The sequence below is a fragment of the Globicephala melas genome, chromosome 2 (genome assembly GCF_963455315.2).
Source record: "Globicephala melas chromosome 2, mGloMel1.2, whole genome shotgun sequence".
Lineage (NCBI taxonomy): Eukaryota > Metazoa > Chordata > Mammalia > Artiodactyla > Delphinidae > Globicephala > Globicephala melas.
Window position 1 is genome coordinate 29,454,222 of NC_083315.2, and position 20,247 is coordinate 29,474,468.

Genomic DNA, 20,247 nt, shown 5'->3' on the forward strand with positions numbered 1-20,247 from the left:
AATAGCCAAAGCAATCTTGAGAAAGTAGAATGGAGCCAGAGGAATCAGGCCTCCTGACCTCAGACTATACTACAAAGCTACAGTCATCAAAAGTGTATGGTTCTGGCACAAAAACAGAAATACAGATCAGTGGAACAGGATAGAAAGTCCAGCGATAAACCCATGCACCTATGGTTAATTAATCTACGACAAAGGAGGCAAGAATAATACAATGCAGAAAAGACAGTCTCTTCAATAAGTGGTGCTGGGGGTCTTCTGGGCTTCCCTGGTGGTGCAGTGGTTAAGAATCTGCCTGCCAATGCAGGGGACATGGGTTCGAGCCCTGGTCCGGGAAGATCCCACATGGTGCGGAGCAACTAAGCCCTTGCACCCCAACTACTGAGCCTGCACTGTAGATCCCACAAGCCACAACTACTGAAGCTGCACACCACAACTACCGAAGCCCGTGTGCCTAGAGCCCATGCTCTGCAACAAGAGAAGCCACCGCAATGAGAAGCCCGCGCACCACAACAAAGAGTAGCCCCCACTCACCACAACTAGAGAAAGCCTGCGCACAGCAACGAAGTCCCAACGCAGCCAAAAATAAAATAAATAAATTTTAAAAATAATAAGTGGTGCTGGGAAAACTGGACAGCTACATGTAAAAGAATGAAATTAGAACATTCTTTAACACCATACACAAAAATAAACTCAAAGTGGATTAAAGACCTAAATGTAAGACTGGTTACTATAAAACTCCTAGAGGAAAACATAGGCAGAACACTGACATAAATCTCAGCAATATCTTTTTGGATCCATCTCCTAGAGTAATGGAAGTAAAAACAAAAATAAATGAATGGGACTTAATTAAACTTAAGCTTTGGCACAGCAAAGGAAATCATAAACAAAACAAAAAGACAACCTACGGACTGGGAGAAAATATTTGCAAATGATGCAGCCAACAAAGGATTAATCTCCAAAATACACAAACAGTGCATGCAGCTCAATATCAAAAAAACAAACAACCCAATCAAAAAATGGGCAGAAGATCTAGGAAGACATTTCTCCAGAGAAAACATACAGATGGCCAACAAGCACATGGAAAAATACTCAACTTTGCTAATTATTAGAGAAATGCAAACCAAAATTGCAATGAGGTATCGCTTCATACCAGTCAAAATGGCCATCATCAAAAAGTCTACAAATAATAAATGCTGGAGAGGGTGTGGAGAAAAAGGAACCCTCCTACACTGTTGATGGGAATGTAAATTGGTGAAGCCATTATGGAAAACAGTGTGGAGGTTCCTTAAAAAACTAAAAATAGAATTACCGCATGATCCTGCAGTCCCACTCCTGGACATCTATCTGGCGAAAAGTCTTAATTTGAAAAGATGCATGTACCCCAATGTTCATTGCAGCACTATTTACAGTAGCCTGGAAATTTACAAAGACATGGAAGCAACCTAAATGTCCATCAACAGATGAATGGATAAAGAAGATGTGGTATATATATACAATGGAATATTACTCAGCTATAAAAAAGAATGAAATGATGCCATTTGCAGCAACATAGATGGACCTAGAGATTATCATACTAAGTGAAGTAAGCCAGGGAGAAACAAATACCATATGGTATCACTTATATGTGGAATCTAAAAAAAAAGAAAAAAAATACAAATGAACTTATTTACAAAACAGAAATAGACCCACAGACATAGAAAACAAACTTATGGTTACCAAAGGGGAAAGTGGTGGGGAGAGGGATTAACATATACACACTACTATGTATAAAATAGATAACCAACAAGGAAGGACCTACTGTGTAGCACAGGGAGCTATACTCAATATTTTGTAATAACCTATGAGGGAAAATAATCTGAAAAAGAATATATTTTATATATATATATATATAAAACTGAATCACTGTGCTGTACACCTGAAGCTAACACAACATTGTAAATCAACTATACTTCAATTTTAAAAATCTCTTTTACTTAAATCTTAGAAGGTAGTTTATCTAGGATGTTCTGTTATAGCATATATCTATTAATGTTGATTTGTAGCCATAAACCAAACAAAATTAATACCATTGAAAATGTAGTTTGGCAAATACTTCATTATTTTAAAATCACAGTTGCCCCATTAATTAATGGTGAAACAAAATAGCCTCTTGTTTCTCTCCCCGTGCTCTCTAATGTAAAGGTAAAATTAGAGAATGATTGTATTTTCCTTAGTTCTGTTTGGTAATCCAATTGGATCATTCTGAAGTAAAATTATAATCCTAATTCTTCTAATTGTCCTAGTTTCCTTTTATTTACTCTGGATGTCAGTTTTCTGAACCAGGGTTGGGCACGCTTTTCCTCAAGTGGCTGTTTAGTAAATATTCAGTCTCCATGGTCTCTGTCGCAACCCTCAGCTCTGCCCGTTGGTGTGAAAGCCACTGCAGATGGTACTGCAAGGACTGAGGGCCGTGTCCCAATAAAACTTTATTTACAAAACCAGGCAGCATCTAGTTTGCTAACTCCTGTTCTGAACTTCCAGACCTTTTACCAAAATTCAGTCCTGTGTTTCCCACTGTGAGAGTCCATTCTGTGAATATAGCAGCTTTGAGAGAAACCTAACAGCATCAGAGCTTTGAGATCTTTCAATGAGTGCTCAAAATGGCAGTAACTGCGGATCATAATCCCATAGTTCTTTTGTATTTTTCAGAATGTTTTTGTAAACACGCTTTTGTTTTATATTTACAAATACCGGAGAGTAGAGTTGGTGTGACTGTCCCCTCTTGCAAATGGACAGTAGGTGTTTCTCAGAGGCTGGCTGGTCCCCCATTCTCCATCCTTACTGAGCCCTCCCATCTCTCTGTGCAGCGTGTATTCCGGGCACCAGTCCATCCTCATCCCACCTGCAGAGCTGGAGACCAACCCTGCCTTGTGGCTGCTTGCCGTGAGTCAGTACAAAGTCCGGGATACATTTTGCTCCTACTCAGTGATGGAACTGTGTACCAAGGGGCTGGGCTCGCAGACAGAATCCCTCAAGGTAAGCAGCCCTCAGAGTGCCTGGGGGACACTTGCCAGCATCCTGGGAAAGCACCAGTGTCAGAGGGTGTGGAGTAGATGTGGTGAGGCTAAATGATCCTTCAGAAAAGCCGACATAAGGTCCCCTGTCACCTGAGGTTGACGAAGTTGTTTTCACGTGAAAACCTTGTTTTATAACATGGATGTTTTCCCACTGCCAGGGTTAGAGGTCAGAGTGTATGTTATTGATGTCTTTAATTCTGTTAGGGCTACTTGGAGAGTCCTGAATTGCCTTTTGATTTGTTGGTGAATTCAGTTCTTGAGTGCAGTTAGTTTTATCCCAACGCTGGGGTTCGAGTCATACGTCTAAATTTAGCCACTCATTTCGTTTTCCTTGAGGACCCTGATTGGTAGATCTGGGTCCTAACCAAAATTCATTTTTACAATCCAGTGAACAGTGGCTTGGTTTTATTTTTTAATATTCAATTACCATTATGTGACAATAACAACATTTCCCTTCATTTAAGCCAAGGACTTTTTTTTTTTTTTTTTTTTTGCGGTACGCAGGCCTCTCACTGCTGTGGCCTCTCCCGCTGCGGAGCACAGGCTCCGGACGCGCAGGCCCAGCGGCCATGGCTCACGGGCCCAGCCGCTCCGCGGCACGTGGGATCCTCTCGGACTGGGGCACGAACCCGTGTCCCCTGCATCGGCAGGCCGACTCCCAACCACTGCGCCACCAGGGAAGCCCCAAGGACTTTCTGATAGACATATTTTCATAGTAAATTATGTAGTCCTTATTCAAGTAACTAGGAGAGAATAATTATATGACCTATTTTGGTTAATATTCCAACTATTCACTGTTTATATGCTCAGATATGTGTGGGTGTGTATGTATAGATATATACACAGATTATATTTGTGTGTATATATGCACACATACAAATTATCTATACACTTGCCATTAGTAAAGCAATATATTTCTCTCTTCTGAATTTTGTTTTCCTCTTCAGACCTAGTGCATTAAGCTTGAACAAGAAAGCAAAATGCAAGATAACTTTGACATTAAGCTACATAAATAAATATTACTTGAAGTTATATGTTTATACAGCAAAGGAAATTTATAAAATATTATTATTCATGTCCACCTATATTATGCTATAAAATGATTGAGTACGTTTCATGAACTTTACCTATAGGTGCATTTATAAATAACCAAATGAAATAATAAGTGATTTCTAAGCACTTTACATAATTGATTAATTTAACCTTTACAATAGTTCTCTGAAATAGGTCCATTATTGTTTCCATTTTAAAGATAAGGAAACTTAGGTTACAGAGAAATTAAGCACCTTCTCCAAGTTCTTACATTTAGTAAAGTTTGAAGCCAAATTTTGAATCTGTGGCTCCAGGGGCACCATCTCAAAGCCCAGGGTGCATTGCCTCCCAAAACACGCATGTGTCGAGGGTCATTCCTGTTACCTGGACTTAATTTTCCCTGTGTAACTGCACGTATGGAAGATTGTCGTTATCTTGACTCATGTCCCTCCTCAGCTCAGGTGCCCTTGTCAGCTCTCCAGGACGCTGATGGCTCCTGGTGACTGTCCTGTGTAGGGATGGAGACCCTGTCGCTCCCTCGCCTCCTGTTTCATTGCCACTCCCGTTGCGCGTTTTGCTCTTCCTCAGCTCCACTTGGGAGTGTTGTGCTTTTAAGGTACTTCATTGCCTGTCCCGGGTGTTGCCATTTCGTTCACTAGATGGAATTTGGGCAGAACTGAGCTGTGCTTCCTTGTGACAGTTTATCTGGGACCTTTTACGTCTCAGGACATGAAAGGAGAGCTGTGTTTAAGAAGCTGCCCAGATGTTTTCATTTTCCATTCTTACATTAAAAGCAGGTTTCTCATTTCTCTCCGACGGATGTTCCTGTGTATCCATGCTGGCAGGAGTGTATACAAGTGCTTCTGTTCTTCCCCAAACCCTGTCCTTTAATTATTTTATCCACACCTTGTTTTTCTTCAACTTTTCTCCTCATTATGCTTCTTGAATTATTTAAGATATGTTTGTAATGGCATCCTTGATTACCGATATGGGCGTTTTTTTATTTACACATGTTCTACAGCATTTTGGTTAATGGTGCAGACACAGAGAGCCCTGGGAATGAATATCTGTGTGGAGTTTCTGTTGTTGTACAGATCTGGGTAAGGAGCCTGCAGGTCACACCCCTAACACTGGCAAGGCTGACCTCCTACTGCTGTCATTATTTCTAGGCACGAGGACTGGACTTGTCCCGCGTACGGACCTGTGTAGTGGTGGCAGAAGAACGGCCCCGAATAGCACTCACCCAGTCATTCTCAAAACTGTTTAAAGACCTGGGCCTCCATCCACGGGCCGTTAGCACCTCGTTTGGCTGTAGAGTGAACCTGGCGATTTGCTTACAGGTGAGTTTCCTTGATGCCCGTAAGTGCGTGAGTCAGAGAGTGACTTTTAAAGACAGGCATACAGCGCCACACTGCTCAACATAGTTTCCCCTGCTGATGCTTACCCACATTTAGAAGGTATCTTTCAGTAAATGCATGTGGTTGGTATACACCTTTTGTTTGTTTGTTTTGTTTTGTTTTTAATTATACTCTGCATTTGTCAGTAACCATTATTCATAACTAGCATTCACAGGCTTATTCTGTCCTGGGGCATTTTAAGTTTTGTAACACGAGTAGCAGTTTGTCAAGACCTGTGAAGGCAGGCTCTTTAAAGATGAGATACTAAACAAATGTTTCATTGTGGCAAGAAATCCTGTCTCTTGAAGTACTTAGTCTCTTGTATGCAGACAGTAACTTCTGTAGGAAGAATTCCAGGACATTAAGCAGATTCATGAATTTGCGGCTGGGGTGACGTTGAGGTATATACTTTTTGCTGCATTTCTAAGGCAGAGCTGTAAGTGAGGCTGCCCTCGTAAGATAGCCTTGCATTATATGTGGCAAAAAAAAAAAAAAAAAGCTTATTTTCTTTCTTTCTCTTCATTAGCCCACTTCAGACCATCTTCACTATTCCTTTCCGTCTCTGAACTCTTAACATGAGATCTAGTCCATGAAGGAAGGGAAAGTCCTATGGGGATCTGTTCCCAGTGCCCTTTGGGCAGCCTCATCCAAAACAAGCCAGCCCAGGGCTCAGCTGCAGGCTTTGTTCCTGGAACATATTAAGAGGACAAGAACTTTGCTCACAGCAGGTGCTGGAGTGCAGGACAGTGGACACAAGCTGGCTCCTGATCTCGCCTCCCTGCCCACCCACTGTCTCTCCCATTTACGACCCAGAGATGCTGCTTACAGTTCCCCTTGGGAGACCTCGGGAAGCTCCTGGTCAGCTCTCTCCCGGCCAGTGCTCTCAGTATCTGGACTCAGCGTGGACTTTGGAGAGGAAGGACTCTCCCCATGTGACCAGTCCGCTGAGCTCGCTTCAGAAAAATTAGCTACAGGAAGGTGTTCTGATTTTCATTGGTGTTCCTTTGCTTCTGTCTTCCTTCTCTTTGAATTAGCTCCATTTCTAAAAATTTATAACTACCAGGGTCCTCTCAAGAGTCAGTTGAACCTTGTTCTATGATTGAAATTAATTCCCTTTTCTAAGAGGTAATCTGAAGAATTGGATTTATCTTGCCAAACTAGTTCTTTAAATATTGAAGTTTTCTTTTCCTATTCACCTTGATCTGTTCTGCTTAAATGTTTCTAGCCATCTGTTCCATGAGGAGAAATGAGAAATACAGAAATCCACTTCTTAAATAAATTTAGCCATAGGATAATGTAATGCTTCCCTTCTCCTGCAAGTAGTGGAGAAAAAAGATCAGGGATCCATGAGAGACAGGCTCTTGGCCACAATATTTCTTCTTCTTTCTCTCTCTCTCAGAATGTTGGCAGATGAAGGGGAGAAGGGCATAGAATAGATCCCATATTAACATAATATCACTTAGCACTTGTCCACTTCATACAGGCAACAAAGCAAGTTCTACTACACTTTATTATACAGAATTAAAACTTTGTAGATACTAGAAATAGAGCACTTATGGTTATTTACCTTTCTATTTTTCATTTATTTCCGTCTACTTGATCCAAAATGTTTTAAGAAGTTTTATAGGGAAGCAGTAGATTAAGTAGGGAAAGTAAAATACACTAAAAATAATTGAAAAGATAGAGGTGACAGAAAATAAGGGTAAGAAGCCGAGAATGAAGTTGGCACACAGGTGTTCGCCACCTCTGTGGCCTAAAACATGAGCTCCATCATTCCTGTGTCCTTAGCACCTAGAACCGTACCTGGTGCTTTGTAAATATTTAATAAATATGTGTTGTAAGAATGTTGGATAAATTAAGTTCTGTACTCCTAATAAAAAGAATAAATATTCTTTTTCTAGAAAACAGTTCCGTCAGTATGACCCCCACATCAGAGCTGACATCCCCAGTCACGGGTCAGGGTGCTGTTCTGGAATGTTGACAGCACCTTTAAGTGTTTTTGTCCATTTTAAGTTTTTCTACTTGGGTGCTTTACTCTCAACTAATTTTCAGCCAGTTTTTCTTTTTCTGAATGGTCAGTATTAGAAAATAGCTGAAAATATCAGTCTGATAGTAGAGATAAATCAAATAAATTAAGTGTATCATACTAAGGAATGCAGACTCTCTGTCCTTGCCAACCCCGAGGCCAGGTGTGCGTCGGGATTACGGAGTTCTCTGGCATTGGGGAGGCAGGAGCCAGCAGGCTGCGAGCAGAACCCCGTAACCGCACACATGGTGTCTCTCGGTGACGCTCCATCCTGTGAGTAGCTCGTGTCAGCCTAAGTCAGAGTTTACTCAGATAAGTGCAAGACACGGTTCTGGCCCTCATGGAACCAGATGGACAGTAAACACAGATGATTTTTTCAGTGAGTGAGTAAAATATTCTTAGTAAAGATAAAATAAGAAGGAAAAGGAGACACACGAGGCAATTTTAGGAAGGGTAGCCAAGAAAGGCCTCTCTATGAGGTGACACTTCAGCCAAGTGCCCTCTGAGGTGAACATACAAAAATTTGGGCAAAGGCAGCATCAAGTGCAGAAGCCTTGAGGCAGGGCTGGTCAGTGGAAATGTTTGTTTTCTATTAATTTTTGCAGAAATTAAAAAATATGTGATTATGGTCCCAAGCAAACAGAGCAGGCATAGCTTGAGGTCTGAGGGCAGAAATCCCATGTCTCTTGTTCCCATTGTGTTTCTCCAGGGCCTGACACATAATAAATGCCTGATAAAGATGTTAAATATACTAAAACTGAATTTTTAAGAATGTTTAGACAAAGAAATGAGGAAAACAACATGAAAAGTTATGAATTTTTTTATAGATTAAGTATTTTTACAAAAGAATATTTATTTTAGGAAACAAAATCAGGAAATACAGACTAGCCAATAAATAAATAACATTCATAAGTCATACCCAGAGATAATCACCATTACTCCCTTGATGTAAAAAAAATTTAAAAAATGCTAAGATAGTTCCTAAATTCCAAACCCGTCGTAAATGTTTAAAGACATTGAGAAGTTTACACCATTTTCCTTGTGGAACACCAGGATTACCAATATATGTGAAATCAGTTAGTGGGCATATTTGTTTTCAGTGGATTTGTTGTTGTTTGAGGACATGTTTTCTCACCTGGATCGCCTGTCGTCCTTCCTCAGGGCCCTTGACTGGACCCTGAGTGCTCAGGTAGAGGGCAGCCCTGCAGGAGGAGGGCAGGTCTCCATCTCCACGAGGTACGTGGGTAGGGACGCGAAGGACGCTGTCCAGACGAGGAATGGAGCCTCATCCGAGCCATGTGGGGTTTACAAGCTGCTCTCGCTGGGGACCACAATATTAGTGTCTGTGGGTCCCCTTCCAGAAGTGCCCCCTGGCCTTGGGGAGGCTGGGCTGTGCAGCGGGCAGGGTGCTGTGACTGCAGAATGAGACGCATCTCATGCCTGAGGTTCTGAACTTACGTGAGATAAATCAGGGCTTGTGTTTACTTCATCAGTGGCACGCCGACCAATCCAGCCTGAGCATCTCTCTCCCCTTTGTACAATTTTACGCTAAATGACATCCTCTACCGTAGAGTCTTTCATACTTTTACTTCCTGATGCCACAACTCAGGCTGTTCTCTGCCTGAAATGGGCTTCCACCTTCTTCATGTGGCAAAAGGCTGCTTCTCTTTCCAGGTGTCATGTTTTGATTCCTCCAGCTAGAAATACTTTCCTTCCTCTGAATTCCCATGGCAGGTCATCCCTCCCACTTAATGTTGTCTGCCATAGTTCACAATTATGTACATAAACAACTTCTATCCCCCTGCTCTGTGAAAAACTGTCTTAGAGAACCCAGTACACAACTCACATAGCCACACAGTCACTTCCTGAGACTGAATTTTGTGGAAGTACTGGGTGTCGACTCCTCTGACTGCAAATATGCTTCACATTTGAGAAATTCAGTGTGTTTTTTATTAGCCTCAAGCCTCCTGAGGGAAGTAAGTACATAGCAGTCCTGAAATTTCTCTGAAATGAACTCATGTGAATCTTCATCAGGTAAAAACTCACAGCATCATTTGTAAGTTATCATGAAATGAAATGAAGTGAAATGAAATGAAACTCAAACGTTTGCTGCTCTTCAGGCTTCTAGCAGCATTTTCATCTCAAACAGTAGCTCCAGGGCCTGCACCTTCAGAAAAAAGACTTCATGCCCAAAAAAGAAAACAAATTCTCTCACAAATGTGTCACACCACTCAATTCCAGGCAGCATCTGGCTAGAGCTGCCTACAACTCACAGAGAGCAAGCTCGGTCGTTTCGTTTTAAGAGGAGAGAAACTGAGGCTCAGAGAAGTTAAGTGAGCTTTCCTGACAAAGCAGGGAAATAAAAACAGCTGCCGGAAACAGAACTGGCATTGCTACTGACTGTGTCATCTAAACAGAGCAACATGTTAAAGAAATCTCACATTTTGCAGTTTTGTCAGGTGCCAATTCCATGTTGTGGTTTATTATGCAAGTGAAATAACAGCCTTGTAAACTGTTTACAAAACTGAACTGTATACAGGCAGGATATCCTGCCTTCGGTTTTTGACTGTTTTCCTGGAACATTTTAAATCAGACCCCCTATTTCCGTGTGACCTAAATCAAACAGCTCAGAAGACGTGCATCTGTGTGCTAGTTGCTGTTCTTCAGTCTGTTGTCACCAGGGGGTGGGGAGGCGGGGGGCGGCGTGTACTAGGAACAGAGTCAGGGCCACCACAAAGGGACTCCTCAATGCCTGCTTTCATGGGCTGTGACATGAAACCCTAGTTTCTTGTAATAGAGAGAATCATGAAAATTGACAAATACATCATTGTCAAGTATGCAAATGAGCAATTAAAAAATTTTACATATGAGGCAATCGCAAAAGTAGAATAACAGAAAACTGAGACAGTCATAATTTCTGTGATGCTGTTGTTTCGGCTTCTGTATCTTAGAAACCGAGTGACTTGTTTACCCATGTATCATTTTAAGGCAGGAATTGACACATTAATTATTTTGAAATTGTCCTTTTGACATAGTTCAATGGCAAAAGAATGGACTCATAAAATTCAGTGTGGATGACTCTGGTTTTACATGACTCTGATTTCTGCAGAGTATTTTAGACTCTGCAGAAGAAAGAAATTTAGAAGTATGAACCATTTGTTATACTTTGGAATGACATTTCCCAGAATCTTTAGCTGTAAAAATGACTTTAAAGCACTTTTGATTTATTGAACTTATGACAAAAGTAGGCATTAGAAAGATCAAATTATGACTTGTGAGATTGGCTTTAACATAAATTTCCTTAGTTCTGTTAGGAAGTGCCACTGGCTTATTAACCTGCATCAAAAGAGATGTTGTGCTTCATTCACAATTACTCTTTTCAAAAGTATAAGCTGAAAGGTTTTTGGATGTATTAGATTTAGAAATTTAGTTCTTGGTAACAAAAATTAGCATCCTCCTCACCAGTTGAAGAAGGGAGGGGAAATGAGGTCTTCTGCTTTCCAAAAGAAATCTCAATTTTTGTTTTATTAGGAAAAAACTTTTAAGCCACTTTAAACAGAAACTTTGATCTTTATTATATAGAAAAATAACGATTAATTTATCTGAGGAAAGCTTTATTATAAATAGCTGTGTGGAATTAACTCAGTATTTACAGTTATGGTCTTAAATCTTGAAACCTTAAGGTCTTAAACCTTAAATCTTGAAACTCACACAATGAAAGGGAAATACAGCCACCCTGATGATGAGAAGTAGAGTCATTGATTGTTAAAAGAAAAAAAAAGTGGAAGGCTCAGGGTGACATAGATCTTAAGTAATTCTCAAGATAAAATTAATAGTTATAATAAGACTCATTCATTTGAGCCCCCAATTCATTTTCTCCCAACACAGCTTTTAGACGAGGGAAGTGAACATAAGTGAGGTGCCTCTGGGGTTTTCCCATGCTCCAGGGAATTTGTCACATCCACAGAACTTCCACATCCTCTCCTGCTGATGTATGTTGTCCCAGACAATGAAAATTAACATTTGAGTTCATGGGACCTGTATTCTCAATTACCCGTATATCAGTCAGGGTTCTAATTTGTGGGCAGCAGAAACCTTTGGTAACTTAAAAGGAACTTATTAAAATGTCGCTGGGTGGTGTCGCAGACGTGTCCGCCGCCAAGGGCAAGAACATTTGTGCTTCCTCTTGCTGTGAATAGGTGCAGCTACCTGGCAGGCTGGCTTCCAGGAAAGCTGAGCAGGAGAGTGGCAGATGTTTTTAGTTACTACAGAGGGACAGAGGCTTTGTATCCAACCAGGTTGCAAAAGTGGAGGACTTGCCCAAATACAGAAAGAGTTCTGATGCCTGATGACCAAAAATGGAGCAACCAAAGGCTACGTTCATCCCGTTCTTACCCATCACCCCTCCCCCACAAAACCCCACCACAATGCAGTTTTCACTCTTGCAACCAATACCATACCCTTCCTCTGTCCCGAAGAGACAACTGTGGCCAGGTCCAGGGTTTCCAGCTGGTGGCCCTTCCGTCACTGATTCTCTGTAAGCCATAGACTCGATTGTCAAGTTCACCACCACCATCAGATGTCTGATGTGTGCTGGGCACGGGGGCACCGCATGGAACAGAGAATCAGTGCTGGAACTGCCGTAGCCAAGCACGTCTCTCCATCTGAACATTCAGGGGCTTCAGAAATAACCACATGAGGAGTTCGGGGTCCTAGTAGACTGTGATGTTGAACCCACAAGCTTCTCAATCAGATGTTCCCTCTGGTTTGGGTTGTCTCACTATGTTTTCACGTTGGTCTGTGGATCAACGGTCCCCAAGACAAGCCTTTGGGGCACTTTTTCTTGCCAGAGAGTGAAGAGCTGGGCCTGCAGTCTGTGGTCTCTTCTCAGGGACCTTCAGCTCTGTAGCTCAAGGCAGAAACAGATACTGTTTAAATGAATGGGTGAGGCTGTGTTCCTGGAAGACTTTGCAAAAACAGGGGTTTGCTGACCCCTGTGAAAGAGGTTTAATTACCATTTTGCCAAGGTATGGCACGGACATCTGCAGAGTCCAGCCTGGCAGATGAGCTGGATTTTCTCTGCCCTTTGGCTTTTACCAAACCAACTAATCAGTTTCAGATCCCTGTTTCCCTGACAACCACTCCTGATACCAGTTTATAAATCAATCAACGTGCTTAATACTAACCACAATTTGAGCAAAAAATACATTCATTAAAAAGGATTCTGGACTTCCCTTTTTTTCCCTTAGATACTGACTATATCTGTAGTTCCCTGCTGGACTTCCATTTTTGATTAGGATGTATAAGTCACAAGAGACTGTTGTTCTAGCCCTAACTATTGAAACCATCTGGTTAATACACAAAATCATAGCTTTTAAAATTCAGCAGAGAGCCAAGATTCAGAGAAATCTAAATGAACTAAATCTTTCAGAGAGAAGAGACCTACAATTGTTTTCACCCCTTACAGGGGAGCAGGAACCAGCCAAACTTTTTTGAGAATGTTAACAGCAGTAAATAGCTTGGCAAGAGGATGAGAATCCCAGGGACCCCCAGCCCAGTCATTCTACATACCCCCCACCAACTCCCCACAGACCTCACCTACTCCAGAGGGCAGTATGCAAAAGCCAAGAACAGAGCAGGAGCTGAGAGAATCCAGCTGCAGTTCTGTGGGCCTCTGGTGAGTTAAAGCAACAGGTCTCTGAAGTCTGAGGAGGGGCCCTGGAAGTGAAAAAATTTCCTCAGTGAGTGGAAAGCAGAGGTCCTGAGGGCTGGAAGGAGAGCAGAAAAGCTGAGAGCCCCTCTCTGGAGAGCCTCAGATCATCTGGTGTACCACCCTTGCACTCCAAAGACGGAGGTGGGATAGGGAGGCCAAGCACATCTCTCTCAGGCCCCCAGGGCCTTCCCCAAGTGCAGATCTTGCCTTCCAAAGGCTAGGGGTTGGGCAGCAGAATGGAGAGGAAAGAGAAGCAGCCAGTCGTGCAAAAAGCTGGCAGCCAAGCTATGAAGCAGAAAGAAATCTCCCACAGTTTGGAAAGCAAGTCTCTAAGCTATAAAGCATAAAGAGGTATCCAGAATCTTACTAGTGCTCAGATCCAAAGTCCTGATTATGCTCACAGGTATGGGAAGCCAGCATGAATGAAATCTAACGTTGCCACAAATCCCAGACCAAGCTCACTCAGACACACAAACTAGTGGGCTGACAGGAGAGAGTGTGCCCTTTTCTGGGGGTAAATGTTTTTACTTCAGTCTCCACTGTGCTTTTAAACACAATGTTTGCTTTACAATCAAAATCAAAAAGACGTGCAACGAAGAAAGAAAATAGGATACATGGCCATGAAAGGACACGGTCAATAGAGTCAGTAGAATAGAAATGTTGGATTTATCAGAGACTCTAAAATAGCTATGGTAAATATGTTAAAGAATCTAGTTGGAAAGGTATACACCTTGCATGGAGAGATGAGGAATACCACAGAAAGATAGAAGCCACAAAACAGAGCCAAATGGAAATGCTAGAAATGAAAACTACAGTCTTAAAAATTCCTCATGGTTTAATAGCAGACTGAATGCAGCAGGGAAAGGGTCAGTGAGTGATCTTGAAATCCAGTCAATAGAAATTATCCAGACTGAAACGCAAGAGGAACAGGAATGAAAATAAAATGGGATAGCCTCTGAGATCTGTGGAATAGCAGGTTGTCTAACATGCATGTAATAGGAGTCCCAGAAGGAGGGGGTGAGAGAAAATGGGACAGAAGAACAATTTAAAGACCCAGCGGCCAAAACTGATGAGAGAGATCGACACACAGATTCAAGAATCTCAGTGAACGCCAAGCACAGTAGCTTAAAAAACACACCTACACACATCATCACCAAAGTGCTGAAAGCCAACAGCAGAGACATTCTTAAAGCAGCTGCAAAATAAAGATGTATTATGTAAGGGGGACAATAATAAAAATGATGCTGAACTCTCATCAGATACAGGGGAAGCCAGAACACAGTGGGATGAGTGACTGGCAAGGTCAAATTTACAGTGTTTGACATCCTATAAAAAATTATCAGGCAGGGACTTCCCTGGCGGTCCACTGGTTAAGACTCTGCACTTCCACAGCAGGGGGCATGGGTTCGATCCCTGGTCGGTGAACTAATATCCCATATGCCACACAGTGCAACCAAAAAATATATATATTACCAGGCATACCAAGAAGCAGGTACAGATCCACAATGAGGAGAAATATTAGTCAATCAAAACTGAACCATACTGACACAGATGTTGAATTTATAGACAAGGACACTAAGTTATTTTAACTGTATTCCACATATTCAGAAAGTTAAGAAAAGACATGGAAAGTTTAAAAAAAAATAAGTTGAACTTCTAGAAATGTAAACTATAATATGTGAGATGAAAAATACACTGGATGGAATCAATGGCAGAAGAAAAGATTAGTGAACTTGAACAGATAGAAACTTTCCAAAATGAAACGTGAAAAAAGTATTTTTTAATGGAAAGTACATCAGTGAAATCGGGGGAAACTTCAAGGGACTTAGTATACATATAATAGGAGTTCCCATGAAAGAGGAAAAAGAAGAGTACGGTCTAGAAAAAAATACATGAAGAAATATATCAAATTTGATGGAACTATAAACCCACAAATCCCACTGCTCTAATGTAACGTGAAGGAAACTGCTTAACTAAATTGCCCAAAACCAATGATACAGGGAAAAGCAGATGAAAAAAATCAAGTTACAGAGGAACAGTGATGAGAATGACATCAGACTTCTCATCAGAAATGTAAGCAAAGAGACAGTGGAAAACAGCTTTTAAATACTAAAAGAAAAATACTGTCAACCTAGAATTTCATAGTAGTCAATGGAAATATCTTTCAAGAGCAAACTTGAAATAAAAACTTTTTAGCCATACAAAAGCTGAGAATCAACTACTAGCAGGCCCACAGAGCAAGAAATATTAAAGGAAATCCTTTAGGCAGAAGGGAAATGATACCAGTTTGAAATCTGGGTCTATACAAAAGAATGAATAATGCTGGAAATGCAAGTGCATAGGTAAACATATAAGATGTTTTTCTTATTGAGTCTCTTTAGAAGGTAATTGACTGCCTTTACAAAACTTGTAATATACTGTAGGGTTTATATCATCTATAAAAGTCAACTGGTGACAGCAACTGCCCAGAGTTTGGGAGGGAAAAATGGAAGTATACTATCATAAGGTTCTTCCAACATGTGAATTGGTGTAATACCGCTTGAAGGTAGACTGGGAAATTAAAGATGTATGCTATAAGCCATAAAGTAACCACTAGAATTAGAAAAACAAAGAGTTGTAGCTAATAAGCCAACAGAGGAGAGAGAGTGGATCTATAAAAGAAGGCAGAGAAAAGGTGGGGGGATAGATGGGATGAATTATAAACAACAAAAAATAGATTTAAACATAATCACATCAGTAATAAATATAAATCCTCTATCACTTCATTTAAGATGCAGAGATCATGAGGTTGGAGTTTTAAAAAGCAAGACCCAGTTATATATAGCCTAAAACAAACATGGTTTAAAAATAAAGACACAAATAGATTAAAGGTATAAGCATGGAAAAGTTGCACCATACTAGTGCTTATCAAAAGAAAGCTGAAATCTCAGTTAAAATAGTGAAAACATCATTATTAATACACAGATCTGCTAGGAGGACCAAAGAATGTGCCTTGGGGTCATGCAGGCAGAAACACTGCTTAAAGGTCGGGGGGAAGAGCCCACTGATGAGCCACTTTGCTGTGCCCATACCCTGCTGGAATCCAGTCCTGCAGAGCTGCCTCCTGTGCCCCCAGTTATGGGAAACTCCCTCAATTCCTCAAACACCAGCACAGTAGATATGCCCAGTATCAGTACTCTGGAACTGTGTCTTTATATCACGTTTCTGCTTAGAATTTGCTACTTAAGCTTAAGGAGTTATGTGCTAATACTAGATTGTACTGATGCTATAGTATGTGAGTTGCTGAATAGAAAAGTACCACTCAGCCGAGGTGTTCAGATAAGTACTGGGTTGAATTGGCTGTGCTGTGTTTGGGATGTGAGTCTGTATATCTACAGCTGAGATTTAAATATAATTCATTTGTTCAATAAGTGCTTGATACCTAACTGATACACTTTTATGACAATAAGAAAAAATGATTTTTATTGTATGTCCATATGTCACTTTTTATTATACAACTGAACATTAAAGTTAATCCTCTTTTCTGATTAATATAACTTGCAATTTCAAACACGTTTCGACTTCATTTCTGATAAACTTTGGTTGGAATCGATAGCTTTGCTTTCTTGCTGGTCCCTTCTGGAAGTATTCCGTTATCTTTAAATACTTAGGAGCGTACGCCTTAGTTAAAGGAACTCCAGCTTGCATTCTTTGGCAAAGTAAAGATTTTGTTAAATATGCACTCCCTACTATTTATCTTGAAATCTCAGAGTTTTCTACCTTAGGGTTTTTGAAACTTGGAAACACCTGTACATTAACTCTTCGTTCACGTCTCCCTCATTAGTCAGTAGACCGATTTTGCTCCAGATGTTATCTCCTCCACGCATTTACAAGATAGGAAACGTGTTCCCAGTCATGTGTATTTTTCTTCTGAGATACTACTTTGAGTAATTATTTTTAAAAATTGTGAATTAGAATAATTTAGAGAGAGAACATGGACTTAGTTTTGTTCCAATTAATGTTTGGGATTCAAAGAATCATGAGAGAAATTATTTAAATTATTGCATTCAGCTTGAAGAGACCCAATGAAAGTCGTGTGTGCCTTCCAGGTGCACACACCTTTCCTGGCCCTCTTCTCTTTCCTGGAGTCCTGCCTCAGTTTTCTAAAAATAGAGATGCTGAGAGAAAGCAGTAGCCATGGTTACCACAGTGAAGGAAGTCTCAGAGAGAAGGATGGAATCGTAATTTTTAAATCTGGAACCATTGCTTTTTTTTTTTTTTTTTTAAATAGACTTGCCTCCAAGTTGCGTGATGATAGTTTTTCAGTCTGGCCTTGTTTATTCACAAATTGCTGCCTCAGGAAACCTAGTGAAGAGCTCCTTCTTTGTTGCTGCTGCTGTTGTCTCTGGAGCCCACCTAGTGACTGTGATGACGGGGTCAGGACCGCACCCAAGGGAGAACTTGGCCCTGTTCTAGTTTTCTAGGAGTGTTTGGGAAAGATACCGAGTCAGCCAGGGAATACACAACATCAGAGAAGTTTGCCCACGTTGCTTTCTGGAGTCTTTCCCCCGTGGGAATAGATGCTTTAACAGGGGTAGAGGTGGGCACCAAAACCGTGGAAGACAAGAGAGAAATGAAGGCAGTGTCTCTGAGGACAGAGCTGAGGGTGAAGCAGGGTGCTCACTGGGGGGTCCCTCCCCGCACCGCTGAGCTAGACCACCTAGGAGCCCAAGGTTTGATTCACGCTTCACTCGTACTCTGACCTCTTTTCTTGTCCTAATCTTGTAGGTGAGTAGGGCTGATTTTAGATCCACAAACTTCCAGGCTCCCCTTCATTGTTGTAGTAAGAAACTTGAAACTATTTCAGTGAGGAACACTTGACAGATTTGGCCAATAAAATTCATACTCCCCACTTTCTCAGAAAAGAAAAGAAACTAGAGAAAGGTACCATAAAATCAAAACCCACTGACCATATGTATTAAAAGCAATTACTCAGGTCCACCTTCCCGTGGCTAGTCATCTGTTACTCTCCTCTGTTGCTCTGTGGATATGTGGACATCTTTTTAGATTTTTTTTAACCTTTAATGGTACAGTGATTGATTTTAACGACTTCCATATTTGACATTGTTTTTGATCTTCTTTTTACTTTGTTCCCTGCTTTTTGCATTTTCCTCCCCACCCCTCTCTCTTCTTCATCCCACTTTTATTGTTGGGTTGTTTGTTTATGTGTCTGTGTGTGTCCTGGATTTTCGGTGTCTGTTGGTCTGGTGTCCTCACCTCTCCTCTGCTCCCACCTCCTGCTGCTGTAGCCCCACCGGCTGTGGAAGCTGGCTGAGAAGGTAGGGATTTCCCGCTCATCCACACCAGTGCCTGCTAACCACCACCGTCTCGTCAGCTCCCAGCAGTGGGCAGACTAGGAGTTGAGTGCAGAGATGGGCTGGGCTTCTAGACCCGTGGTCAGGAGGGCTGACGGCCAGCGCGGTGTCACTTCTCAGATCTTGTCAGACGTCTCACGTTTGTGACAAATGCTGTGCCTCCATTTATACCATCAGTTTGGGGTCATCTCCGTTTTATTTCATTTTCCACTTCTAGTGACCTGTTTTCTGATTTGTTTGTTTTTAATTGGCCTCTTATGGTTATGTGCTTTGCATTACTCAGACCACAAACCGCTTCTCCACTCAGCGCTGGTCTGTAACACAGCTCCCCCAAGCAGTCACAGATCAGCGAGGGCACCGTGGCCACATGGCAGTGCAGCTCCTCCTCCAGGCTGATTGCATGTGCTTTCTCTGTGGGGAGGATTATCGGGGGGGCCAGTATGGTACAACAAAGGTGTCTTTATTTTTATCTTTTTCTTATATTTAAACGTGCCTTTGGTATAAGATTAAGATTCTCTCGTGAGGAATTTTAGTGTAGTTCTTCAAATAAATTCTGAGAGGCTCCCTTATTTTTTGGCAGATTTTTCTTAGGTTCTGTCTTTTTCTACCCAAGGTATTGCATTACTTTCCCAAGAAATGTATGTAGAATTTTGGTTTGTAATGCAGCTTTAATGCCATTGCTCTTACATGAGCAGAGATCGCTGTTCAGAAGTCAACTCAGCATATATTTTGAAGAGATTTATGATGCCAAGATAAGGTTTCTGGATCCTGTGGTAAATGAATAGTTCAGAACACAGGGTGCTGCCCAGATGACCAGTGGTAAACACACAACCTCCCTGACTTATGTCTTGGGCAGAAATGGCCTCCCACATTGGAGGAAAACCAAGGCACAATTAGAATTAGAAGGAACAAGGTCATTATCTTTTATCTCTTCTTCCTTAATCTGTCAGCTCACGTCACGTGTTCTGCTTCAATATCTTGAGCCCTAAAAATACACCTTTTGGGATGCATGTGGTGAAAATCTCTCAGCAAATGATGCTTCACATCCTCAGCGACCTGCTTTTGCCAAAATGCTGCCTCTGTAGTTTCAGCCTTCTTTTATTTGGCAAGATGCCCCTTTTCTTTCTAATTTTCATAAATGTGGTTGACAGTCAAGCCGTGTGAAAGTCCAGTATTATCTTAATAAGATGTTCCTTTCGGAGTTGGGTTATCAGTTGAGAGGTGTGGCTTTAGTGCTTTTGGGTTTTGTTCAGGCTTTACCATAGAAATGCTCCCTAGCCAGTAGGAAGCACAGACCCAGCTCCTCCAAAGCAAACTCGTGTTAACCTCACTGTGTCCTTGCTTGCAGGGGACCTCGGGGCCCGATCCGACCACCGTCTACGTGGACATGAGAGCTCTGAGACACGACAGGTATTGTGATTTTTGTCTTCTTGGTGCCTGGCGTGCAGGGTTCCTTCTAGAAGGAGTACAGAATCATCTGCTCCAAACAAGGTGGTTCATTGAGCGAGCTTTCACAACTCTCCACATTTACTGCGTGAGGTACCCAGTGAGCAACCAAATTCTTATTTTCAGACACAAATGACGACGATTGGCCCAGAGCCGTTGCAACCAGAGTTGCTTTTTCTCACAGTCTGCCCAGAAGACTTGGTCCTTTACTTGAACGCTCTAG

The 20,247-nt window shown here is 41.5% G+C and overlaps 1 protein-coding gene across 2 annotated transcripts in view; it reads left to right on the forward strand.

Annotated features, from left to right (window-relative positions):
- DIP2C (disco interacting protein 2 homolog C) overlaps positions 1-20,247 on the forward strand; it is a 358,664-nt gene that overhangs the window by 322,014 nt on the left and 16,403 nt on the right. For both annotated transcript variants that reach the window (XM_030878350.2, XM_030878352.2), the window contains 3 exons: positions 2,847-3,015; positions 5,258-5,428; positions 19,927-19,988. In XM_030878350.2, the coding sequence (XP_030734210.1) occupies positions 2,847-3,015; positions 5,258-5,428; positions 19,927-19,988 (402 nt within the window). The remainder of the gene's footprint in view (positions 1-2,846; positions 3,016-5,257; positions 5,429-19,926; positions 19,989-20,247) is intronic.